Below are 22,071 nucleotides of genomic sequence, written 5' to 3'. Positions count from 1 at the left end.
AATTATGATGGGGAGCAACACAGTAGTTTAGATAAACAATGCTGATCTCAATTGAAGATGCTACCTGATAATTTTGTCCCAAAAAACAAAGGTGACTTCCATTATTTCCTGGCTTTCTAGTTATTTATAACATAACTGCACTTCCATCATTCAGGTTTTCAAGATGATCTTTGGTAAAAAGGTTGTGTGACCTCAGCTCTGCTGATATTCCTTGCTCTTATCAAAGTTTAGCACAGGCATTCCAAACACCTGTCCTCAAGGCACACTAACAATTTACATTTTAATGCAATCCATGCTTGAGCACAGGTGACTTAATTAGCACCTATTATTTTAAATTAAGCCATCTGAAAAGCCTGGATATCACCAAAGCCCTCACTGCTATGGTGTGTACACACAGTGAGATTTACACTATCCTGATGCGTGGCCCCGTGGCACCGAGATCAAAAGCAGAAATAGACTTGCATAGCAAGTCTATTTCTGCTTCCATCTGGAAGACAGAAGGCAGTTACTGCTGCTGCTCTCAGCATTTTAATTTAACAGGTCAAACGATTTTACAACCTAGGCAAAAAAATATGCCACAAATTGAATACCCCCTTACAGTATGTGCAAAATGCTGAAAAAACATAGGACAAAACAACATTTGGAATAAATACAAATCGCTGCCATTTGTCCAGCAGCGACAAGCATACTTACTTGCTCAGTGTTACAGAGCTTCTCAAGGTTACCCTTGAATTTCTGCATGCAATCCTCAGCCAGATTAAGATGCAATGTTTGCTGGAAATCAGAAGACAGTGAGATAATAACACTTCATTTGTTTCAAAAGCTCCTCTAGCGCCTATCATTTACTACAGAACAGTATATCTGTAGAAGAGACTATAGCATGGAAATGCTCATCCAACTTGTACTATTTCCTAATGGGGCCTACACACAGTGATATAGGGGCATTTTCTAAGCCATCTCACCAGATCACTTAGAAAATGCCCCTTCATCACACCGTGTGTAGCGGCAATAGCGAAAGCGAGGCACAGCCTCACGCGTCATTATCGCCCCGTAATTAATATCCAGAAATCTGGATATTAATCAGTCAGGGCCAGTTTTCTCACCGGAGAACAGGGGCCCCGACAGATCGCTCAGCAAATTTCCACGTGTTTAGGCCCTTTAAGTGCTTAAAATAAAGATGCTTAATTCCTGTATATAACTAGCCAAATCCCACTGGATTCATAGGTCACACCTATAACATAGATGTTTGTAGACGAGATTAAATACAGTATTTGGACAAATAATTCTGCCCAAGAAGGAAGCTACAAAATGGTTTGGACTGATGAAGATGTTTTCAAACAGTTTTGCCCACAGTAAGTCTCAGAAGGCTTTATGATATAACGGTTTATAACATATTTATAAGCCATACAGCACAATCCTATTCCACATTACCTAAAAGGCACGTGATGGGCACAATCATATATACACTTTTTTAACCTCCACATGCACTGTGGAGGTTTAGAAAAAAACTGGGAAAGGTATAAAAACAGTTTCTCACCTTACTGATTTGCTTTCGCATATGGGGCATCTTTTTCATGAGTGCAGACAACTTGTTTATAGTGAGCTGTAAGTGGAAAAGACATAAGTCACCTTTAATTCAACTACAGTGTAGCCAGTTCTCACATTACCATCATCTGTAGCAGGGAATAAGTTACCAATAATGCTGGCACAGCGAGACTAGTGGATGGTTTTAGTTTCAATAGAAAAGATTGATCGCATATTTTTATTACATTTTTAAGTTTAGAGTGAGAATGTGTGTGAATCTGTCAGCATTGGTCAGTCACTAAATTCCATTCACAGGAACACAGCAATGCCAGAGAGTTTCCATCTCCTAATTGTGCCATGGAGGGCAGGCTTGGACTTCTCAGCATAATTGTGGTGGCACGGGAGGTCTTCTACCTTCTGTATTTGAAATGAATCTAGTTGTCACAATAACTCCTGCCAATACATCCTGGGCTAGGTAGAGAGGGGTCAGAATTGACAACCCATCACTAGTTCCCATAACCCAAGCAAGGTGTAGTCCCGAAGCAAAACACTCCTCCATGTTAAACAATGAGGAAAGAAAAAAGAACTCTCCCTCTCTCTTCTGGGGCACACTTGAAAGTATTGATAATATTTTTTTTTACTTTTTTAAAACTCATTTTCTTATAATATTTTTGAATTTCTCAGACAAAGACATACATAAATATGATTGAGCCTTTGCATAATTTGTAGATCTAATGTGGGGCAAGACTAGACTAGACTCTCATAAGCCTGCAAATATATATTGATATATATATATATATACACACACACATATACATACATACACACATATATATACAGACACACTCCTGTAATTGATGGCACATATATATATATATATATATATCCTGGGATTTGACCCCAAAATTGCTGGTATTACAAAATCCCAGGATTTAAAAATTCCCCCAGGATTGGCTTCCCTAGTGGGGGGTGAGCGATATATGGCAGTAGTGGGTAAGGAGTATAGCAGAGGTGCAAGTGCTTAGAGATTTAGAACGGCAGGTACTGCAGTGATAAATTCTCTGCCCGTAAGGGGGAGAAAGAATACCTGACACTATGGTGTAGTTTGGAAGTATGCAAGGTCTGAAGTCTATGAGCGGAGAAGTGCAGGGAGACCCGCAATGCACGGCGGGGACTGTGTGAGCAGATGGCCATTTTGCTGTGTCTTCTTCACTGGAGTAAATGTATTAGCAGGTTATGGAAGACACATCTACATTATTTATTCATTAACGGTTTCTTATATAGCGCATACAGATTCCGCAGCACTTTACAGAGAATAGTTGAATATTCAGTTCCTGCCCCAGTGGGGCTTACAATCTATATTCCCTACCACAATAGGTATGATTACTTACAGGATCGGCAGGGTGGAGTTCTTTGATATGCTTCTATGCTAAGTATACCCCCGTTCCTGCTGATGTTTTTTATGTCTGTTTTTGCACTTTTGAATATGCCATTAAAACCCTTTTGATATTTTCACTATAACCCGGATGTTGCTGGCTTGCTAATACTGTATGTACCCTACCACATGTACATGCACACAGACATTCTAGGGTTAATTTTTGGATAGCCAATTCGCCAACCAGTATATTTTTGTATTGTGGGAGGAAACCGGAGTACCCGGAGTAAACCCACGCAAGACCTCAGTGCTGTGAGGCAGTAATGCTAACCATTACACCATCCGTACTGCCCCAATACATACAGTATAGCACTATAAACCTCAATACCAAAATACTCATCCACAGGATTCAGTCCTCATCCTACAGAAGGATTGTATATACATATCTCTAAACAGTACAGTACCTTTCCTTCTGCTTCTTTTTTGCTGGAAGAGATCTCTTTAACGAGCTTTGGAATTTCACTGCAAAATAATGAAAACACATTTTTTAAAGGATTGCATAAAAAGCCCTATTTCAATAGAATAAGTACATTACATGCTACCAATGAGTGGTGAGGGCAGTGTACTGTACTGTAGCTGGGTTTCCAAATATCACTAGGAGCCAGGTTTGGAGATATTAATCTGAGGGAACCGATGACACACAAACCCAAATCACTAAAGTATGACGGTTGCCGAAACAATCCAGCAAAACAGTGTACAGGTATGTTGAAATGTGTTTTAACCATAAGCCCCTTAATCCTGTCACATACTGCATTATGATAACCTAATGTAATAATTAAAAAAAAATTAATAGTCATCATTCATTCTTCTTGAATCAATCATTCTTCAGAGCTTATAAAACACAAATGCTGTGTTAACCACATGTCCACCTGAGTGAACATCATGCATCTGCAAATTAAATTAAAATATTACCCTATTATCATGGAACACTATTTTAACCGTGAAAGTTTTTTTTATTCTTGCATAAGGTAAAATTAAAAAACATTGGGTGAGATTTAATAGGATGAGAGATTCAGAAAGTGAGAGATTTGGTGAGAAATCTCCAGTTTTTTTTAAAGCGGCAATCATTTGCTCTTCACAATCAAACAGGTTTTGCAGTGTAAATGATTGCCGCCTTAAAAAAACTGGAGATTTCTCACAAAATCTCTCAGTTTCTGAATCTCTCATCCTATTAAATCTCACCCAAAATGTCTGGTATGGTTCCAATTGGTTTTTATGTGGATTACTGTATTTTTGGTCCAAAGAGAAAAAAAAATCCTATAAGGCAGTGGTTAGGATACTTGTAGCCGCCCCCCTCCCCCCCTGGAGGTACTCTGCAGACCAGTTGGCGGTATTTGAAAATATTACTGTTAATGGCAGAAGAAGAAGTCTCCCATTGCGGTGGAGATAAGCCGTCGTGTCACTTCAGTGTCTCCTTATGATTTTGACGACCAGCAATCCACTGGGAGCTACCCGTGCTGCCCTCAGACATCAGCAATGATCTGACAGACGCTGACACAGGTGGAGGAATCAGTGGCATTAATCCTACAGGCATTAGCGGGAACCCAGAGACACTGCACGGTCCAGCGGCCAGGCAAAGAGGGACCTAATTCCTGACTGCACACTACTCCTCCGTTACTCCTTAATATAAGGACACACATAAGGATACATATACCACTCAATTCCACTCCACTCGTAAGTATTGTGGATATTTCAAATTGAGAGGAGGGGATACTCATAAATGAAAAGCCAGTACTGGTTTCCTAGCACGGCGCCCATCGCATCGTATACCATAAGCCTTATAATGGTATGCGATGCGACGCGATGGCACGCAATGTTATACAATTTAAAATTGTATACCATTGTATATGGCATACAATGCAATGGTATACAATTTTAAATTGTATAAGCACCCTAATGGGTGCTTTAAATGTTAAATACCCCCCATAAGGTTATTAATTGTATAAGCACCATAATGGGTGCTTACAATGTTAAAAGCACCCCCACGACACCCCCACTATCAACGCCAACCCGAAGCGTGGCGAGCACAGCGGTACGCGTCCTCCGCCCTTTTCATACCCCCACCATCCACATCGGCGTGGAGTTGATTTTAGATAGTGTGGGGAGCACAGCGAGCCCGAAGCGTGGCGTGCGCAGCGAGCCCCGCGAGGGGCCGCGGAATACATGTAAAGTAATACGCGTCCCCTCGCAACGCTTCGGGCTCGGAGGCTCGCTGCGCTCGACCACACTATATAAAATCAACTCCACCCCGACGTGGATAGTGGGGGTATGAAAAGGTCGGAGGACACGTACCGCTGCCGCTAGCCACACTTTGGGTTGGCGTTGATAGTGGCGGTGGCGTGGGAGTGCATTTAACATTGTAAGCACCTATTAAGGTGCTTATACAATTAAAAATCGTATAGGGGGACCATTTAACATTGAAAAAACCCATTAGGGTGCTTATACAATTTAAAATCGCATCGCATTGCATTGTATGCCATGCATATACAATGGTATACAATTTTAAATTGAATACAATGCCATACGACTGAATAATGTGGGTGCCGTGCTAGGAAACAAGTACCTAAAAGCCTAATCAAGGGGTACGGGAGAGAAAAAAAGTTTGGGAACCACTGCTCAAAATACATTCTGTGCTTATAGATAGAATTCCTTTATTCGTCTCACAATGGAGAAATTTACAATTGTTACAGCAAGGTTCAAGTACAGATAAGGGTGAAAATAGCAAATAAGATAAGAAGTCCAAACAATATAAATCTAGAATCTAAGAACATGTAGGTCTCTACAGACCATGACAGTTGTACATTCTGATTGCAGCAGGTAGAAAAGACCTGCGGTACCTCTCCGTTGAGCATCGAGGGTGAAGCAACCTATCACTGAAAGTGCTACACAGATCCGTCAAAATATTTTTGAGAGGGTGTGAAGCATTATCCAATAATGATGTTATCTTGCTGATCATTCTCCTCTCACCCACAATCTCTACAGAATCCAAAGGCATTCCTAGGACAGAACTGGCCTTCCTCACCAGCCTGTTAAGTCTCTTATTGTCGGCTGTTGAAACACTGCTGCCCCAGCAGACCACTCCGTAGAATATGGCTGATGCCACTACACAGTCAGTTATTTACTGAAAATCCATAACAAGCAGCCCCAGGAGACCCATTTTTTTCGGCCAATTAACACATGGATCTGGAAACTGGCTTAGCAGGAACTTATCAGGTCATTTGTTGCATGGTAAAATTAGACAGCTCGACAGTAAAAAAGCAATTTACCAATTGACATTGCCCTGTGCTTTAGTGGAGGTGGTGTCTCACTTGAGGGTAAATTTATAGGATAGGATGTTGTCCATAGCAACCAGCAAGATTCTACTTATTAATTTAGCACCTTTAAGAAGATAATAGATTGGTTGCTATAGGCAACATCCCATCTTCAACCAAACTCCCATCTTCATACATCACCACACACTGATCCACTCTCCTCAATGTGCGTGTGGTTGGGGATTGATAGATCTACAGTGTCTAGATAGTCAGTAGGTCGACAGCAAAAGGTCAACACTGTCAAATGGTAGACATGGTAAACAATCAAAAGGTCAACGTGAGTTTTTTGCATTTTTTGGTGTCAATGTCCACACCTGTAAACATGGACCATCAATGCACCATGCTTACCCTTGCATGGCTCGATATGCTTCGGGAACAGCGCCCCACTACGCTCAGCACACTATTATATTCTCACATGGATGGTGAAGTATGAAAGTCCAAAAAATTACAACATTTTTGGGGGAAAATCTTTTGCAATCGACCTACTGACTATCTATCTAGTCACTATGGATCTATCAGCCGGATACCGTGCGTGTTATACTACTCCGTACCTAATCCTGATGCTCTGGATGTCTGAAAATAAAAACACAAGTAAAGAACCTCCCACAACTACGACAGCTGATATTAATAATTATTTTCAATATATAATAAATTTCCATGTCGTGAACATCATTGAAGGTGCACATTTCATCCTTCTTATTTCCCTCCAATACTTAGATACAGTACAGATGCGTCTGCATACATCTAGCCCCTTAGTGCGTGTAAGAGCCATTCTGGCTGCTCCAAGCCATGTTGTGACTCGGGACGCTAAGTGTCTTTTGTGTGACTTTTTCTATTAAAATGTGCAATGTGTGCGACAACACCAGTATATGCATAGGAAAGGCTATATTACACACATTTACCACAAAATATGTTGTACAACTCACCCATGTCTCAGATCTCGTGGTGCATGGCATATTAAGGCTAGGTTTAGAAGGACACATCTGTACTGAACTATTCCACAGTGGCCAAGTGTGCATGAGGTAGATAGGAAGCTGATCCTTTACCACTGTAAGCACAGATTATGTAAGCTGGCTATGGTTTCTACATATAGGTAATTGTATCCTTTGCAGTGTGATCAGCGTAAGAAGAGGATGGATTATTGGTGTATGCAATATGACTTGCATTACTTTTGTTTTTACTTAAACATTTTCTTATATCTCCCAAACTATTGTGTCAATGTCATAATGAATATCGAGAGCTGTATCTTGATTATATTATACTTGAACATCCAGTGCAAACACCATAGTTCTATTATCACCACCACCACCACCACAGTGAAAGGATCACAAAAAGCTCAGGTGGTGAACAAATTATCAGTGTAAAAATAAGAAATGTTTAATCTATGTAGAAGTAAAGAGATTTAGGCTATGGAAAATCATTAAAAAGGCATGCATGACAATTGATAGCATTTGGTGAGGGAATAGGTTTTAAGTTCTGATGCTTGGAAAGGTTCAGAAGAGAGCATTAGAAACGTCAAGTAGTGGAGAAGATAACACTGTACATACTCTAAGACTTCAGCAATGTGTTTGTGACGGATCTTCACCCACAATTCATCAGATTCATCTAATTGACCTTCTTTCTCTTTTGCTGAAGTGCCATCCGTCTGATATCTATTAAACATATAAAAAAAAAAAAAAGAGGAAACAAACTATCAAACTTTGTGGATAATTCTATTAATTTACTATTTACCAGTATAACAGGAAATTTAATAAAGCAGACTATTCATATTAAAAAATAAATAATATATGCCTAAATGTTGTCTAGGGGAAGTGATAATAAATATACATGCTATAAATATGACAATTGGGAGTTGACTGGCTGGTGTGTTATCTTCCACTTTATCGCTTCTCCAGCTTTAATACACCTGTCCCCGAGTTTGAGAACCACTGCTCTACAGTAACCACCTCTTCTTTGACCTTTCCCAACATCACACTATCCTGAACACTTCTGTTCATCTCATTTCCTTACTACCCAATGTTACACTGCAGCCTGTTTCACTAGTTCTCCATCCACCCTCAGAATCCAGCTCACATACAGGAGTAGTGAATCTTCATAGTGTATACTCCTAGTTCTCCAATTTGCCATTTTCCCAACTGCTTCACCTCCACCTTAGTTACCTCTTGTTACAATCCCATCTACAAGACTTGTAGGCAGGATTGTGCTGCCCCCTCCTGTGGAGCCTAAAATGCCCCCTCCTATACTGTATCTCTAGTTCCCTCTCCTCCCTTGATAAACTCCTTTTAACAGTTCCCATTTGCAATTGTCCAGACCTCCTCTTATTTGCTGCCCTAAAACTACACATCTGACCAGTGCTAATCTTTTCTAATATCCTTGTCCCATTCAGCATCTATTGCTCACCCTGAGCTTTAGTACAAACTCACACTGCATAGTCCTCCTTATGACTCGCCACTACTTGTCTGTAACGATACAGTGAATTACCTAACCCTCACCCCTTGTCCACATCCTAGTCTGCGGACTTAGGGTTCTCAGTTGTTCTACTACTCCTAGCTGAAGCCATAAAGTTGCCAGTAGGGATGGCCATCGTTGGCAATTCTGCAACTGGCCATCGATACTGCTAAACTATGCAATGGATGTCCATCGATATTTTTACATATTGATGGTCATCCATTGTGTTTGATTGATTGGCCTGTGGGCCAATCAAAACACGGGGAGCGGGGCTTCGCAGGTGTTGGGGGCGGAGCTATGCTCCGTGTCCCGGCACTTAAAAAAACAAACAAAAAAAAAACAAAAACAGGAAAACATCTTTTTTCTGTTCCATCGATGGAGGGAAACCATCTGGTTCTCCCCCATCGATGGCAAAAGTATTCAACATCGGCCATGAACCATCGATGGTCGATGGCCATACCTAGTTGCCAGTGATTTATCATATATTCATACGTTTGCAAATGTGTGTAACTAAGCTTCTGCAAATTACTTGCAGACACAATGCTGCTTTTTGTAATGGTGTATGGCAATGAGCTCAGGAGAGATGTTCTGCACACGGGCCCCTGAGTCCAAGGGGACCCACAATGCACAGCCTGTTACAACAATGGGCCCAACATTGGTGTACCATTGGCAGGTCAGTGTGTGGTGGCCAAGCAGCACCAGTAGTAGTGTTCATCTACAGCAGGTAACTGTCAAGAAACCATACAATTAACTAAAAAGACCCACATATTGTTAGGCACACAAAAGGTAGCCCACAGGGGCATCTTAAGAGAAGAGTAGGCCCATGTGCAGCCTCCAAGTTTGGGCTCCCTCCTCTCTGCCGGGAGCGGCGCTCTAGTGCTCAAACCCTACTACGCATGCGCGAACCTCCTCTGCATTGTGGAGTCTGAGCACTTAAGGTGCCCATACACGGTACAATTATTGTATACAATTTGGACTAGATCGCATAGGTTTTCCAATGCAATGAGAGGAGATGAGATCTAGTACAAAAAGTATGTGGAGCACATACTTTTTGAGCTGTGTGGAGCGCGCATCACATCGCACCCAGTAATTGTACCGTGTATGGGCACCTTGAGACTCCGCTGCGTTTTGCCGTTACACCATTTTTCCACCGATTTCTGCAGAGCTCCACACGACATTGTGGTCACTTCCCAGTCATTGCTTCCCTGATACCAAACCTCTCTTTCACCTCATGGGTCTTGCGGGGGGGGGGGGGGGTTTCATCACTCTCTGAGGCTACATCCTTGGGATCTTTATTATCGTACTCTCAACTTCAATCCCAATTCTCCCTCTCCCATAGGGACTTCTTCAAGTTCCTTCAGCTCAGACATTGGCTATCTACTGTAACCCCGACTCCCCATGTTGTGTCCACACTCCCTCGATACATTCAGAATAAATTGACATGCGCAGGTAGAAGAGGAGGTATCTCCTGGTGGTATAATTTATTGATGGAACCATCGAACTTCACAAAATTTCCCTCCTTACTGAAATGGGAACAAGACTTGAATGAATATATTAGCGAGGAAGAGTGGCATCACATCTTTCAAATTGGTTTCAAAGTGTCTAAATGTATCTCCCATACGAACAATACTATAAACAACTGCACCGCCTCTGGTATTACTGCATAAATTCAGTACATCTAACCCCAATCTTTGTTGGCGAAACTGTGGATATGTGGGCTCCCTATTCCACATATTCTGGGAATGTCCATATATTTCCAGGTTCTGGACTGTAATCTTTGTACTTATTTAAACAGTATTGAAAGTCCCCATTTCTCGGACCCTGAAAGTGTTGATTTTCCACTTGATTAATGAAGGTCTCTCCAGTAATGACAGACACATTATGGGTCATATTCTGATCACATCCAAAACTCTGATTGCTCAGTGTTGGCGCTCCACCCGAATCCCAACTATCCCCCAAATAGAACAAGCGGTTCAACGTCACTGCGAATAGGAGACCTCAGGAGTGCACTACTCTTCCTTGACCTCCAACCCATTAATCAAGTGCCTTAGCTGGACTGAATATCAGACCTCTAGAACATGCGGGCCACTGTAGAGTTTAGATTTTGGTTCCTTGTCTATGTCTATATCTGATTATTATGGAATGGGCTTTTGACCTTTCTCTATAGTTTAGTCTATGTATGCCAATTATTGTATTTGAATGGTGCATATAGTAATAGAATTATTGATTTGTAAATGAAAACTTGGTTCACTGTGTGCTCTCCCTTTACTTTCTCTTCCCCTAATATTTTTTCATTTTTATTCTTATGTAATTTACAATTTTGTCCAATACCATGTAAAACGAATGTTTAAAAAAAAATTACATTGTGTATAGGCAATCACATAACTACTGTAAGTAGAAAATTCTATAACACTCCCTAAATAAAGTCGAAATTGAGTAAAGAAGGGCAACATAAATCTAAACCACAAAATGTAATAGAGACATTAGCAAGGGGGTAATGGGAGTACTTGCTTGTAAATGTCATTTTCAATAGGAAGAAGATCATATATCATGGCTTGGAATGTCAGCTCATGCAGCACTGTAGACACTGGATCAAACCCTCTGTCAAGTATAAGTAGCTGAGACTGAGATTTCTCCTGCACAAGAAAAAAAATGTGGGTGAGGACATGCCGGACTCATAGAACCATCTGGCAGGAAGTGAATCTTGTACCAGGAACTTGTAGCAGGGACATCCTATGCAGCAGCCCTGGCAAAAACTGTGGCTCTCGCGATTGACACTGGTGCTTTCTACTTTCTAATGTATAAGGATATATATATATATATATATATATATATATATATATATATATATATATATATATATATATATATATCCAGTGCTATTTTTGTATGAAAATAGGTTCAGGAACTGTGGGCGGGGCAGAAAGTGGGCGGTGATATGGGAGGAGCTACAAAAGGGGCGGGTCATTACATTTAACAAAAAAAAAAGAAAGAAAAACATATAATTCCTCCCAACATTGGCAGTAACATAACAATCCCCAGCAGCAAAGTGGAGAATATGCGCACGCCTTAGGCGCGCAAGAGTGTAGCCTCACTGCAAGGGGCACAGCATTGCAGGAAAAGACTACTTTATACCACAGTTTTGCAACCTGCACGCCGAGAATTGGCCCATTATACATATGCCCCACTCCGCAACGCTTATTATACATATGCCACACACCGTGATGCCCATTATGCATATGCTATTACTGATGCCTGTCCTTGTGTTTCCCTCCTATATCCCTATAGATTGTAAGCTTGGAGCAGGGCCCTCTAACCTCCAAGTCTGTCTGTTGTTACCCAGTTTGTTTTATCACGGTCTACTATTGTAAAGCGCAATGGAATCTGCTGTGCTATATAAGACACTGTAACGAAATCTGCTGCGCTATATAAGACACTGTAACGGAATCTGCTGCGCTATATAAGACTCTGCAACGGAATCTGCTGCGCTATATAAGACACTGTAACGGAATCTGCTGCGCTATATAAGACGCTGTAACGGGATCTGCTGCGCTATATAAGACACTGTAACGTAAATAAAAAACCTTGGAGATGCATAAACCCACTGAAATTTGACAAAACATCTACTGTAAACAGTATCAACATTACTACAATAAGAAGCATTATAAGAAGACGTAACATACATGTTATTGGCATGTCACGTGGCATGCCAGCTGGCTGGGCATAGGGGCAATGTAACCTGCCAATGAATCATATCCATTGACAGGTTACATTGCCCCTATGCCCAGCCAGCTGGCACATTCCATTCGACCAGTGTTGCCTCCAGCTTCATCATATTATATGATGGAGCTGGAGGCAACACTGGGCGAATGGCATGTGCCAGCTGGCTGGCTGGGCATAGGAGCAGTGGTTACCTTGCTGATGATGGCGGTGCATTGCCATCAAATTACTTCCTGCTATGCTGTGGCTGCTGTTCAGGCTCCGCTCTCTGGCCTGTGCAGGCTGCGTGGTTGTGGCAGGCAGGGAGGGTGGGCCGCGGCCAGCTGCTGCTGGGGGTGCGCTGCCAGGTGATGGGCAGATGAAGGGAGTCTGGAGAGAGGAGCTGGGCGGCCGGGGCTCTTGCTGCTGCTAGGCAGCTCCAGAGATCAGGGGAAGGCTGCCCGCAGCTCTGACACCATTACACGCTGGCTCAGAGTCCCGCCCACGTCATCTGATCCCAGGATGCACTGCAGGCCGCGCGATCCCTGGGCTGCGGGCAACGGAGACTGACTCCACTGGGACTCGGGCAGGGGAGGGGAGGGGAGTGGGCAGGCGATGCAGGTGACGGGCGAACTGGAGCAGGTTCCGGAACGCCGTTCCTGATGACGTCATTTTTAATTTGAACTTCAGGAACCGCGTTCCGGACCGTTCCGGCTGAAAAATAGCCCTGTATATATCTCATCAGAAAGTGGATAAATTGTATTAAAACCAAATCTCTTCCATCATCACTGGGCCCTTTTAATATGGTCAGAAAGTGATCAAGCTCACACAATAAATGTCCATCTTGGGTCATGTGTATTAAACTGAGCAATAGCTGTAACCTTGGCAACCGCATTTATTTTGCTGTCAAAGTGTAGTAAGCTTGCGAAGCAGGAAACGGTTGTTTAGAAACTGCCATAATCATGGCAATCAAAGCCATTTTGCTGGCAAAGTAGTTTAACCTTGGTAACTAAGAAAGGTTTCCTAGCACCAGCCATAACCATGGCAACAGCAGCCATTTTGCTAGCAAAGTGTAGTAAGCTTGGTAACCAGGAAACTTTTGCCTAGCAACAGAAGTAATTTTGCTGGCAAAATGAAGTAAGCTTGGTAACTAGGAAAAAGTTGCATAGCATCAGACATTACAAAGTGTTGTAAGCTTGGTAACCAGGAAATGGTTGCCTAGCAACAGCCGTAATCATGGCAACAGAAGTCATTTTGCTGGCAAAGTGTAGTAAGCTTGGTAAATAGGAAAAAGTTGCATAGCATCATGGACGGTGTAATGGTTAGCATTACTGCCTCAAAGTGCTGAAGTCATGGGTTCGATACCCACCATGGCCCTAACTGGTCGGAGTGTGTATATTGTCCCTGTACTTGTGTGTGATTACTATGGTTTCCTCCCACAATCCAAAAATATACTGGTACAGTAGGTCAATTGGCTTCCAACTAAAATTAACCCTATAATGTCTGTCCGTGTGTGTACATGTGATAGGGAATATAAATTCTATGCTCTACTGGGGCAGGGATTGATGCGAATGTTCAACTATACTCTGTAAAGTGCTGCAGAATATAATTTATAATTATTAATAAATAAATAAATAAATAAATAAATAAAGCAAGCATCAGACATTACCATTACCAAAGTGTAGTAAAACTTGGTAACCAGTAAACAATGCATTAGCAACAGCATTAACCATGGCAATAGTAGCTATTCTGCTGGAGAAGTTTGGTAATCTTGGTAGCCAGAAAATGATTGCCTAGCAACAGCAGTAACCATGGCAACTTTAATCAATTTTCCAGCAAAGTGTATTAAGCTTGGTAACAGGTTGCCTGGCAACAGTTATAACCATGGCAACAGCAGCCATTTTGCTAGCAAACTGTAGTAAGCTTGGTAACCAGTAAACTGTAGCCTAGCAACAGCAGTAACCATGGAAACCGCAGCCAATTAGCCATGCACCTTAATACATGGCAACAGCAGCTATATTGCTGTGACAGTGTAGAAAGTATAGTAACTAGGAAACCGTTACCTAGAAACAGCAGTGACCATGTCAATGGAAGCCATTGTGCTGGCAGTGTTGTAAGCTTTGTAATGAAGAAACAGTATTAATTTTGATTGCAAAGTGTATTGTGCTTGGTATCTAGGAAACTGTTGCCTAGCAAAAGACATCCACAGCAACAGCAGCTATTTTGCTGACAAAGTGCAATAAGCTTGGTAATTATGAAGCAATTGCCTAGCAACATCCATAACCATGGCAATGGCAGCTATTTTGCTGGCAAAATGTAGTAAGCTTGGTAACTAGGAAACAGTTGCATAGCATCAGACATAACCATGGCAGCAGCAGCCATTTGGCTGGCAAAGAATAGTAAAGCCTGGTAACCAACTAGTAAGAGCAGTAACTATGGCAGTAGTAGCAATTCTGCTGGAGAAGTGTAGTAATATTGGGCAGCCAGGAAATGTTGTCCTAGCAACAACAGTAACCATGGCAATGGCAGCCACTTTGCCATTAAGCCTAATACATTTTCCAGCAAAGTGCATTAAGCTTGGTAACCAGGAAATGGTTGCTAAGCAAAAGCAGAAACCATTGCAATTGCAGCCATTTTACTGGTAAAAGTGTAATAAGAGTTTTAACCAGGAAACTGTTGCCCTGGGAATGGTAGCCATTTTGATGAAAAATAATTGTAAGCGTTGTTATGAGGAAACAGTTGCTTAGGAACAGCTGAAAACATGTTAACAGTGGCCAGTTTGCTGGTAAAGTATTAAGCTTGATGGCAAAGTATATTAAGCTTGGTAACCAGGAAACGACTGCTTAGCAACAGACATAACCACAGCAACAGCAGCTATTTTGCTGGTAAAGTGCATTAAGCTTATTAACTATTGAACTATTAAACAGTTGCCTAGTATCAGTCATAACTATGGAAACAGGAGCCATTTTGCTGGTAAAGTGTAGTAAGCTTGGTAACCAGGAAATGGTTGCCTAGAAATGGCTCTAACCATGGCAATGACAGCTATTTTACTGGCAAAGTGTAGCAATCTTGGAAACTAGGAAACTTTTGTCTAGCAAATACATAACCATGGCAACAGCAGCCATTTTGCTGGCAAAGTGTAGTAAACATGGTGACCAGGAAACTGTTGCCTAGCACCTGCCATAACTATGGTAATAGCAGACATTTTGCTAACAAACTTTAGTAAGCTTGGTAACCAGGAAACTCTTGCCGCGCAACAGCTGTATCCATGGCAATGGCAGCCATTTTGCTGGCAAAGCGCATTAAGCTTGGTAACCAGGAAATGGTTGCCAACCAAAAGTAGTAACCATAGCAAATGGCAGCCATTTTACTGGCAAAGGGTAGCTAGCCTTTTTAACCGGGAAATGGTTCCTGAGCAACATCAGTATCCCTGGCATTGTTAGCCATACTGCTGCCAAAGTGCACATTATTAAGCTTGTTAACAAAAAAAAAATAAGGTTGCATAGCAAAAGACATAACCATGGCAACAGCAGCTATTTTGCTGACAAAGTGTATTGAGCTTGGTAACCAGGAAACTGGTGCCTAGCAACAGAGGTAACCATGGTAAAAGCAGCCATTTTTCTGGTTAAGTGCAGTAGGGATTGGTATCCAGGAAATGGTTACCTAGCAACAGCAGTAACCATGGCAAAAGCAGCCATTGTGCTGGCAAAGTGTTGTAAGCTTTGTAACCATGAAACAGTTGCTTAGCAATAGTCATAAACAAGGTAACTGTAGCCATTTCTTGGAAACCAGGAAATGATTGCCTAGCAACAGGCATAAACCACGGCAACACAAGCCTTTTTGCTAGAAAGTGCAATAAGCTTATTAACCATGAAACAGTTGTTTAGTAACCACCATAACCAGGAAAGGGCTGCCTAGTAATTGCTCTAACAATGGCAGCAGCAGCCATGTTGCTGACAAAGTGTAGTATTTATTTATTAACAGTTTCTTATATAGTGCACACATATTCTGCAGGGCTTTACAGAGAATATTTGAACATTCACATCAGTCCCTGCCCCAGTGGAGCTTACAATCAGCTTGGTAACCAGGAAACGGTTGCTAAGCAAAAGCAGTAATCATTGCAACTGCAGCCAGTTTGCTGGCAAAGTACACTAAGCTTGTAATTATGAAATCATTGTCTAGCAACAGCCATAAACATTTTAAGGACAGCCATTTTGCTGGCAAAGTGTAGTAAGCTTGGTAACAATGGCAGCATTTTTACTGGCATGTGCATTAATCTTGGTAACTAGGAAACATTTGCCGAACAGCAGCAGTAACCACGGCAACAACAGCTATTTTGCTGGCAAAGGTTATTGAGCTTGGTTAACAGAAAATTGTTGCCTAGCAAGAGCATAAACTGTGACAATGGCAGCATTTTTACTGGCATGTGCATTAATCTTGGTAATTAGGAATCAATTGCCAAGCAAAAGCAATAATCATGGCAACAGTAATTATTTTGCTAGCAATGTTTATCAAGCTTGGAAACCAGGAAATTATTGCCTAGTTTCCTGGAAACCAGGAAACTATTGTAAACATGGCAATGTCAGCCATTTTTGCTGGCAAAGTGCATTAAACTTGGTAACCAGGAATTGGGTGCCTAGCAACAGCCCTAATCATGGCAATGGCAGACATTTTGGAGCAATTATGCACCACTACCGAGTACTTCTGGGTCTTCAACTCATGCACATGGGCCTGTAAAAGTTGGTAGGATAAATAAAAATCTGGACAGTTTTGATCATTCATTTATTATAACGTTATAAAATATTTCTACAGGGGCATTTTTTTACCATATAAAGTGTGGCACTAAACAAAACCCACATTACCTTACACTGATTTCTTTCATCAGTCTTGTAATACTGAACAAGTTTTTCTTCCACCAAGTTGGCCAACTCTTCTGCATTATCCAATGGTTCCCTAAAATAGTGAGACATTCACTTTTTCACCAACAGTTATTTCTTACACTATAAAACCGACATTAAAGTCCAATATTAGTAACAACGAATGGGGAAGTTATTGATGGAATCAACATATAATAGTGCAGATAAATATATAATGCATCCATAGTGTCTCTGTATGTTCCCAGCTCCACGGTGATGCTGGAGGGTATGAATAGGACATTACCTTTTGTAGCGGACCCCGGGATTCTCATCCAGAGTTGCACATAGGGTCACTATCTGCTCAGCAATGGACTGCATTGCAGACTCCTTATCTACAGCCTTGTCTGGACTGTACATCAGGTGAAATGGATCAGCAATATTAAGCAAGAACACCTAAAGGGAACAAGATATCCATGAGAAAGAAGACTGACTATATGGTATACAATGTACAGAACTGGAAATTATAGCCAATGGATGTAATAAATGTAATTTCTGTACCTGCGACTCTTTAGGGAAGAAAGATATATTGACCTCCTTGCATCTCCTTATGGTTTTGGGCTGGCATGACTTTAGTTTGGAGAACAAATAGTCAGGACACGCTGTAACACACAATACAAATATTTACTATACTGTATTGGAATGTTTTGTATTTGTCTATTTCATGTATTTAATCAGATGAGGTTTCCTATCTCTCGGCATATATCCATGTGTTAACAGGACCTTGCTTGACATAAAATATTCCAATTATATAACAATAATAAGGAACGCTATGATCATATTCATGTGTATTGGTGATAAATAAAGTTGGTGAATTAAACAGAACTTGGATTAAGTCCCTAAGTCAGCAGGTCACAAATGTGGGCCTTATTCTAGTTCACTCTTTCTGACAAAATCCTTCTTAGATGGACAAAAACCATGTGCACTGCAGGTGGGGCAGATGTTACTTTTGCATTTGCATTTGAGCACTTACATAGGTGCTATGGTCGGGAGGTCCAGTCTTACTCTCTCACATCAGCAAATAGTCTCCGAGCATGCAGCTACCTGCCTGACGTCTATGGTAGTGGACATGATGTGGCTGATTGCCCAAGGAATATCATGTGACCATTGGCACCTACATATAGGGGTGGAGGGGAAGCTGCAAGAGGAAGGCTGTGGGCTCTGTCAGTGATGGATTGCCCATAAATATGATGACCCTGGGCTGTGTCTCCATAGAGAGCTTCATGCCGCCTGTCATGATCTCCTTCCTCAGTGAGTATTTGTCTCTGTAATGCTGCTCTGCCCCACCTTTATTCACTTAATCACTGTACAGTAACCTTATATCCTTTGAGGTTGTAATGGATTAGCAATTAAAGGACCAGTTCAAGCTCAATCAATTCTTAGTTGTGGGTCAGGTTTCCTTTGAACCATAGATCATCCAATTTTGTGAACAGTATACACACTGTCAGATTCGGACAGCACCACAATGTTTCTGTGTAAATAGTATTACGTGAGCACCCGTTGAAATAGGGGAATTACCTCTCTTTTTTGCAGAGTGATAGACTTAGCAGCAGTGTCCGTCTTGTGTGTATAGGTATCTCTTACCACTCTGGAGGGCTCATGCGGTTCAAGGCAATTCCCAAATGTGTTGTGAGCCGCAGCGCCCGCTCCGTCCCGTATCTCTCGGCTGACCCTCTGTGTAGTTCCAGCCGGCTGTATTACTCCAGCATGAGCAGTCTCTTCACCGTGGCTTAATGCTGCGGTATGCTCCGTCCGATGCTCTGCCACAGCGTCCGTGTAGCTATACAGTGCCGCTGGGAGACACAATTCAGCTCTAGCTGTGTGGAGATGGATTCACCGGGTCACGGAGGCACTCCTTTGGAACGTGTTTCGCCGTGCACTGGGTGGCTTCTTCAAACCAGGGATGGAGTTCCTTCTACAAGGTCGGCTTTAAATGCCGGTCTGCTCAATTTACACAGGTGTTCTGTTTTGGGTAATTGACTTGGGTTCCAATAGCCCTATGTATTGTCCAGCCCACTTGGGGAAACTTTCGAGGTTTATATACACATAAATCTGTCGAGACCTGTCGATAAAGTAGCTAATATAATTTAATTATGACAGTAATACCGTCATCTTTCATGGTGTTCAGATATCATCTGTATGAATGATACTAATATATGCACTCAATATACAGTAATATGTTACTGATATTCTTAATGATAATAATAATGAATTAATCATAAACTGTAATAGAATATATATTAAAAGTAACAACATAAAATGTACAGTGATAAAAATAACAATAACAATAATAAAGATACAAATAAATATAAAAATAAAAATAATGAAAAAAATAATAATAAAAACAAAAGCAAAAACAAATAACAGATAATGCATAGTACTAGATCATGAGAATGCATTTACACAGTGCTTCAAACATCAGTATACACACATCTTTACGCAATTGCACACTCATAAGGGAATATCATTAGTAGCAAGCTGGGCCACAATTGGTGGATATTGGTCCAATAAACACAACGCTGAAACACCTTATAGTCTGGTTGAGTACCTTTCAAACAATATCTAAAAGTTTGATTTTGATGAACTTTCTCTCATTATAATTTTTCTTTTTATTTCCATTTTTCATTCACATTTCCATCCTTAATCTTTAATTATATTCTAACAGCTAAAGATAGTTACACCATTTTTATCTAGATTGGTTCGTCCCACATAATACATTTGACATGGACATATCAGAAGATAAATAACATAACTTGTGGTACAATTAATAAAAAAACTTTTATTAATTGTACCACAAGTTATGTTATTTAACTTTTGATATGCCTGTGTCAAATGTATTATGTGGTACGAACCAAACGCCAACTTAAGAACAGAGTAATGGAGCATAGAAGAAACATTCTGAATAAATGCACCAATCACAGTGTCCCAAGACACTTCTTCTTGAAGTGCATAATGGCTACCCAAAAGGGATGATGGTGGTTGGACTTGAACAAATTCAAAAAAATTGTCGAGGTGGGGACCGCTTCAGGACACTCTGCAGAGACGAAGCAGCGTGGATCCTGAAGCTGCAGTCCCTTAAACCGCAGGGTCTTAATGAAACCATCGATCTTGAGTTCATTTAGATCAATATAGGTTGAATTGGTGGGGTTGATCACCCCACTCCCTGTATTTCCTCCTTTCTTTATTATCCCCCTCAAAAAACTCTCCCTCTTCCCCCCTGTTTTTCCTATTTCAACGGGAGACATTGTGATGCTGTCTGAATCTGACAGTGTGTATACTGTTCACAAAATTGGATGATCTATGGTTCAAAGGATACCTGACCCACAACTAAGAATTTATTGAGCTTGAACTGGTCCTTTAATTGCTAATCCATTACAACCTCAAAGGGAATGGGATCATTCGTCAGACTGCATTTAGGTCTACAGTCATTAGGTCTACCCCACTAGGTCGACTGGCAGGAAGGTCGACCTGACTTAAGGTCGACATGGGCCAAGGTCGACATGACTTAAGGTCGAATTTGCATAAAGGTCGACATGAGGAAGGTCGACATGGGTTTTTCACTGTTTTTTTTTATCCGAATGTCGACACAGTCGACATGGACACAGTTGGCAATGAGAATCGGACCCTCGCATCACTCGCTTCGCTCGCAATGCTTCGGGCGCGGTGCCTCGCTGCGCTCTGCACACTATTTTATTCTCCCACCACGCCCTAGTGGATGGTAGGGCATGAAATACCGCCTGTCGGCACATGTCGGCTCAAAAAACAGTTAAAAACCCATGACGACCTTATGACCAGTCGACCTTCCTCATGTCGACCTTTATGCAAATTCGACCTTAAGTCATGTCGACCTTGGCCCATGTCGACCTTAAGTCAGGTCGACCTTCCTGCCAGTCAACCTAGTGGGGTAGACCTAATGACTGTAGACCTAAGTTCATTCTAATAGATGACCGCATCCCCCTCAAAGGATATAAGGTTACCACCTAGTACAAGGCCATCATATAACAAAGGCTCACTGTGTATATGTATATACATCCACTATATATGAATTCATTTTTAATTAATGTGTTGTCATTTTAAGTGTGTTTGTTTTTAATAAATTGTATATTCATCTTGTGCACCTTTGTGCGCCCCACGTTCTCCCTTTTTTTTCTTGTGCCTTTTGTGGAGGGTAGCAACCCTTCAACGTGGTGGCTGCAGGGTGACAAGCTACACCACCTTAGCCTCTAGCGCCAAAGACATACTTTCGTATATTACATACACATGTACACAAAAACACATACTCAATTTGCTGGAAGCCAATTAACCTATTTTTTATAGTGTGCTAGGAAATACAGAAACTCCACACAGATAAGAATAGGTAGGACTTGAACCCATGACTTCAGTGCTGTGAGGCAGTAACCATTACACAGTCCGTGCTTCTAAACTTTTGCCATCATTTCGCCTCAATAGTCACATGAAAGTGACTCAGTTTCTCTTTAAAATACAATAGTTAGCTATTAATAATTTAATGGAGTAAAACTAGCTTGATATAAATGATACATAACTGAAGTAAACCACTAATAATAATATTATATATATAAATGTTTAAGGTATATTTGCTAAACAGACCAGTATGCATATGAATATGATGTCAGTGTCATCACTAGAGGATTATATGCATTTGCATATTTTGCCCATTCTCAATGGTTATTGCATATTTTACCTAAAATCTAGTGATGGTGCATATTTTAGGCCCAGCCCT

At 41.3% G+C, this 22,071-nt stretch overlaps 1 protein-coding gene across 1 annotated transcript in view; it reads right to left on the bottom strand.

Moving 5' to 3' along the window:
* STXBP3 (syntaxin binding protein 3) overlaps positions 1-22,071 on the bottom strand; it is a 102,522-nt gene that overhangs the window by 11,598 nt on the left and 68,853 nt on the right. The window contains exons 6-13 of the mRNA XM_083156828.1: positions 17,832-17,932; positions 17,578-17,726; positions 17,280-17,370; positions 11,230-11,354; positions 7,818-7,922; positions 3,364-3,421; positions 1,538-1,603; positions 694-774 (exon numbers count right to left, since the gene is read on the bottom strand). Coding sequence (XP_083012954.1) covers positions 694-774; positions 1,538-1,603; positions 3,364-3,421; positions 7,818-7,922; positions 11,230-11,354; positions 17,280-17,370; positions 17,578-17,726; positions 17,832-17,932 — 776 coding nt within the window. The remainder of the gene's footprint in view (positions 1-693; positions 775-1,537; positions 1,604-3,363; positions 3,422-7,817; positions 7,923-11,229; positions 11,355-17,279; positions 17,371-17,577; positions 17,727-17,831; positions 17,933-22,071) is intronic.

Source organism: Crinia signifera, chromosome 8, assembly GCF_055691185.1.
Source record: "Crinia signifera chromosome 8, ASM5569118v1, whole genome shotgun sequence".
In the NCBI taxonomy this organism is placed as follows: Eukaryota; Metazoa; Chordata; class Amphibia; order Anura; family Myobatrachidae; genus Crinia; species Crinia signifera.
Note: the sequence above shows the minus strand (reverse complement) of the source record. Positions and strands in the feature narration are given on the sequence as shown.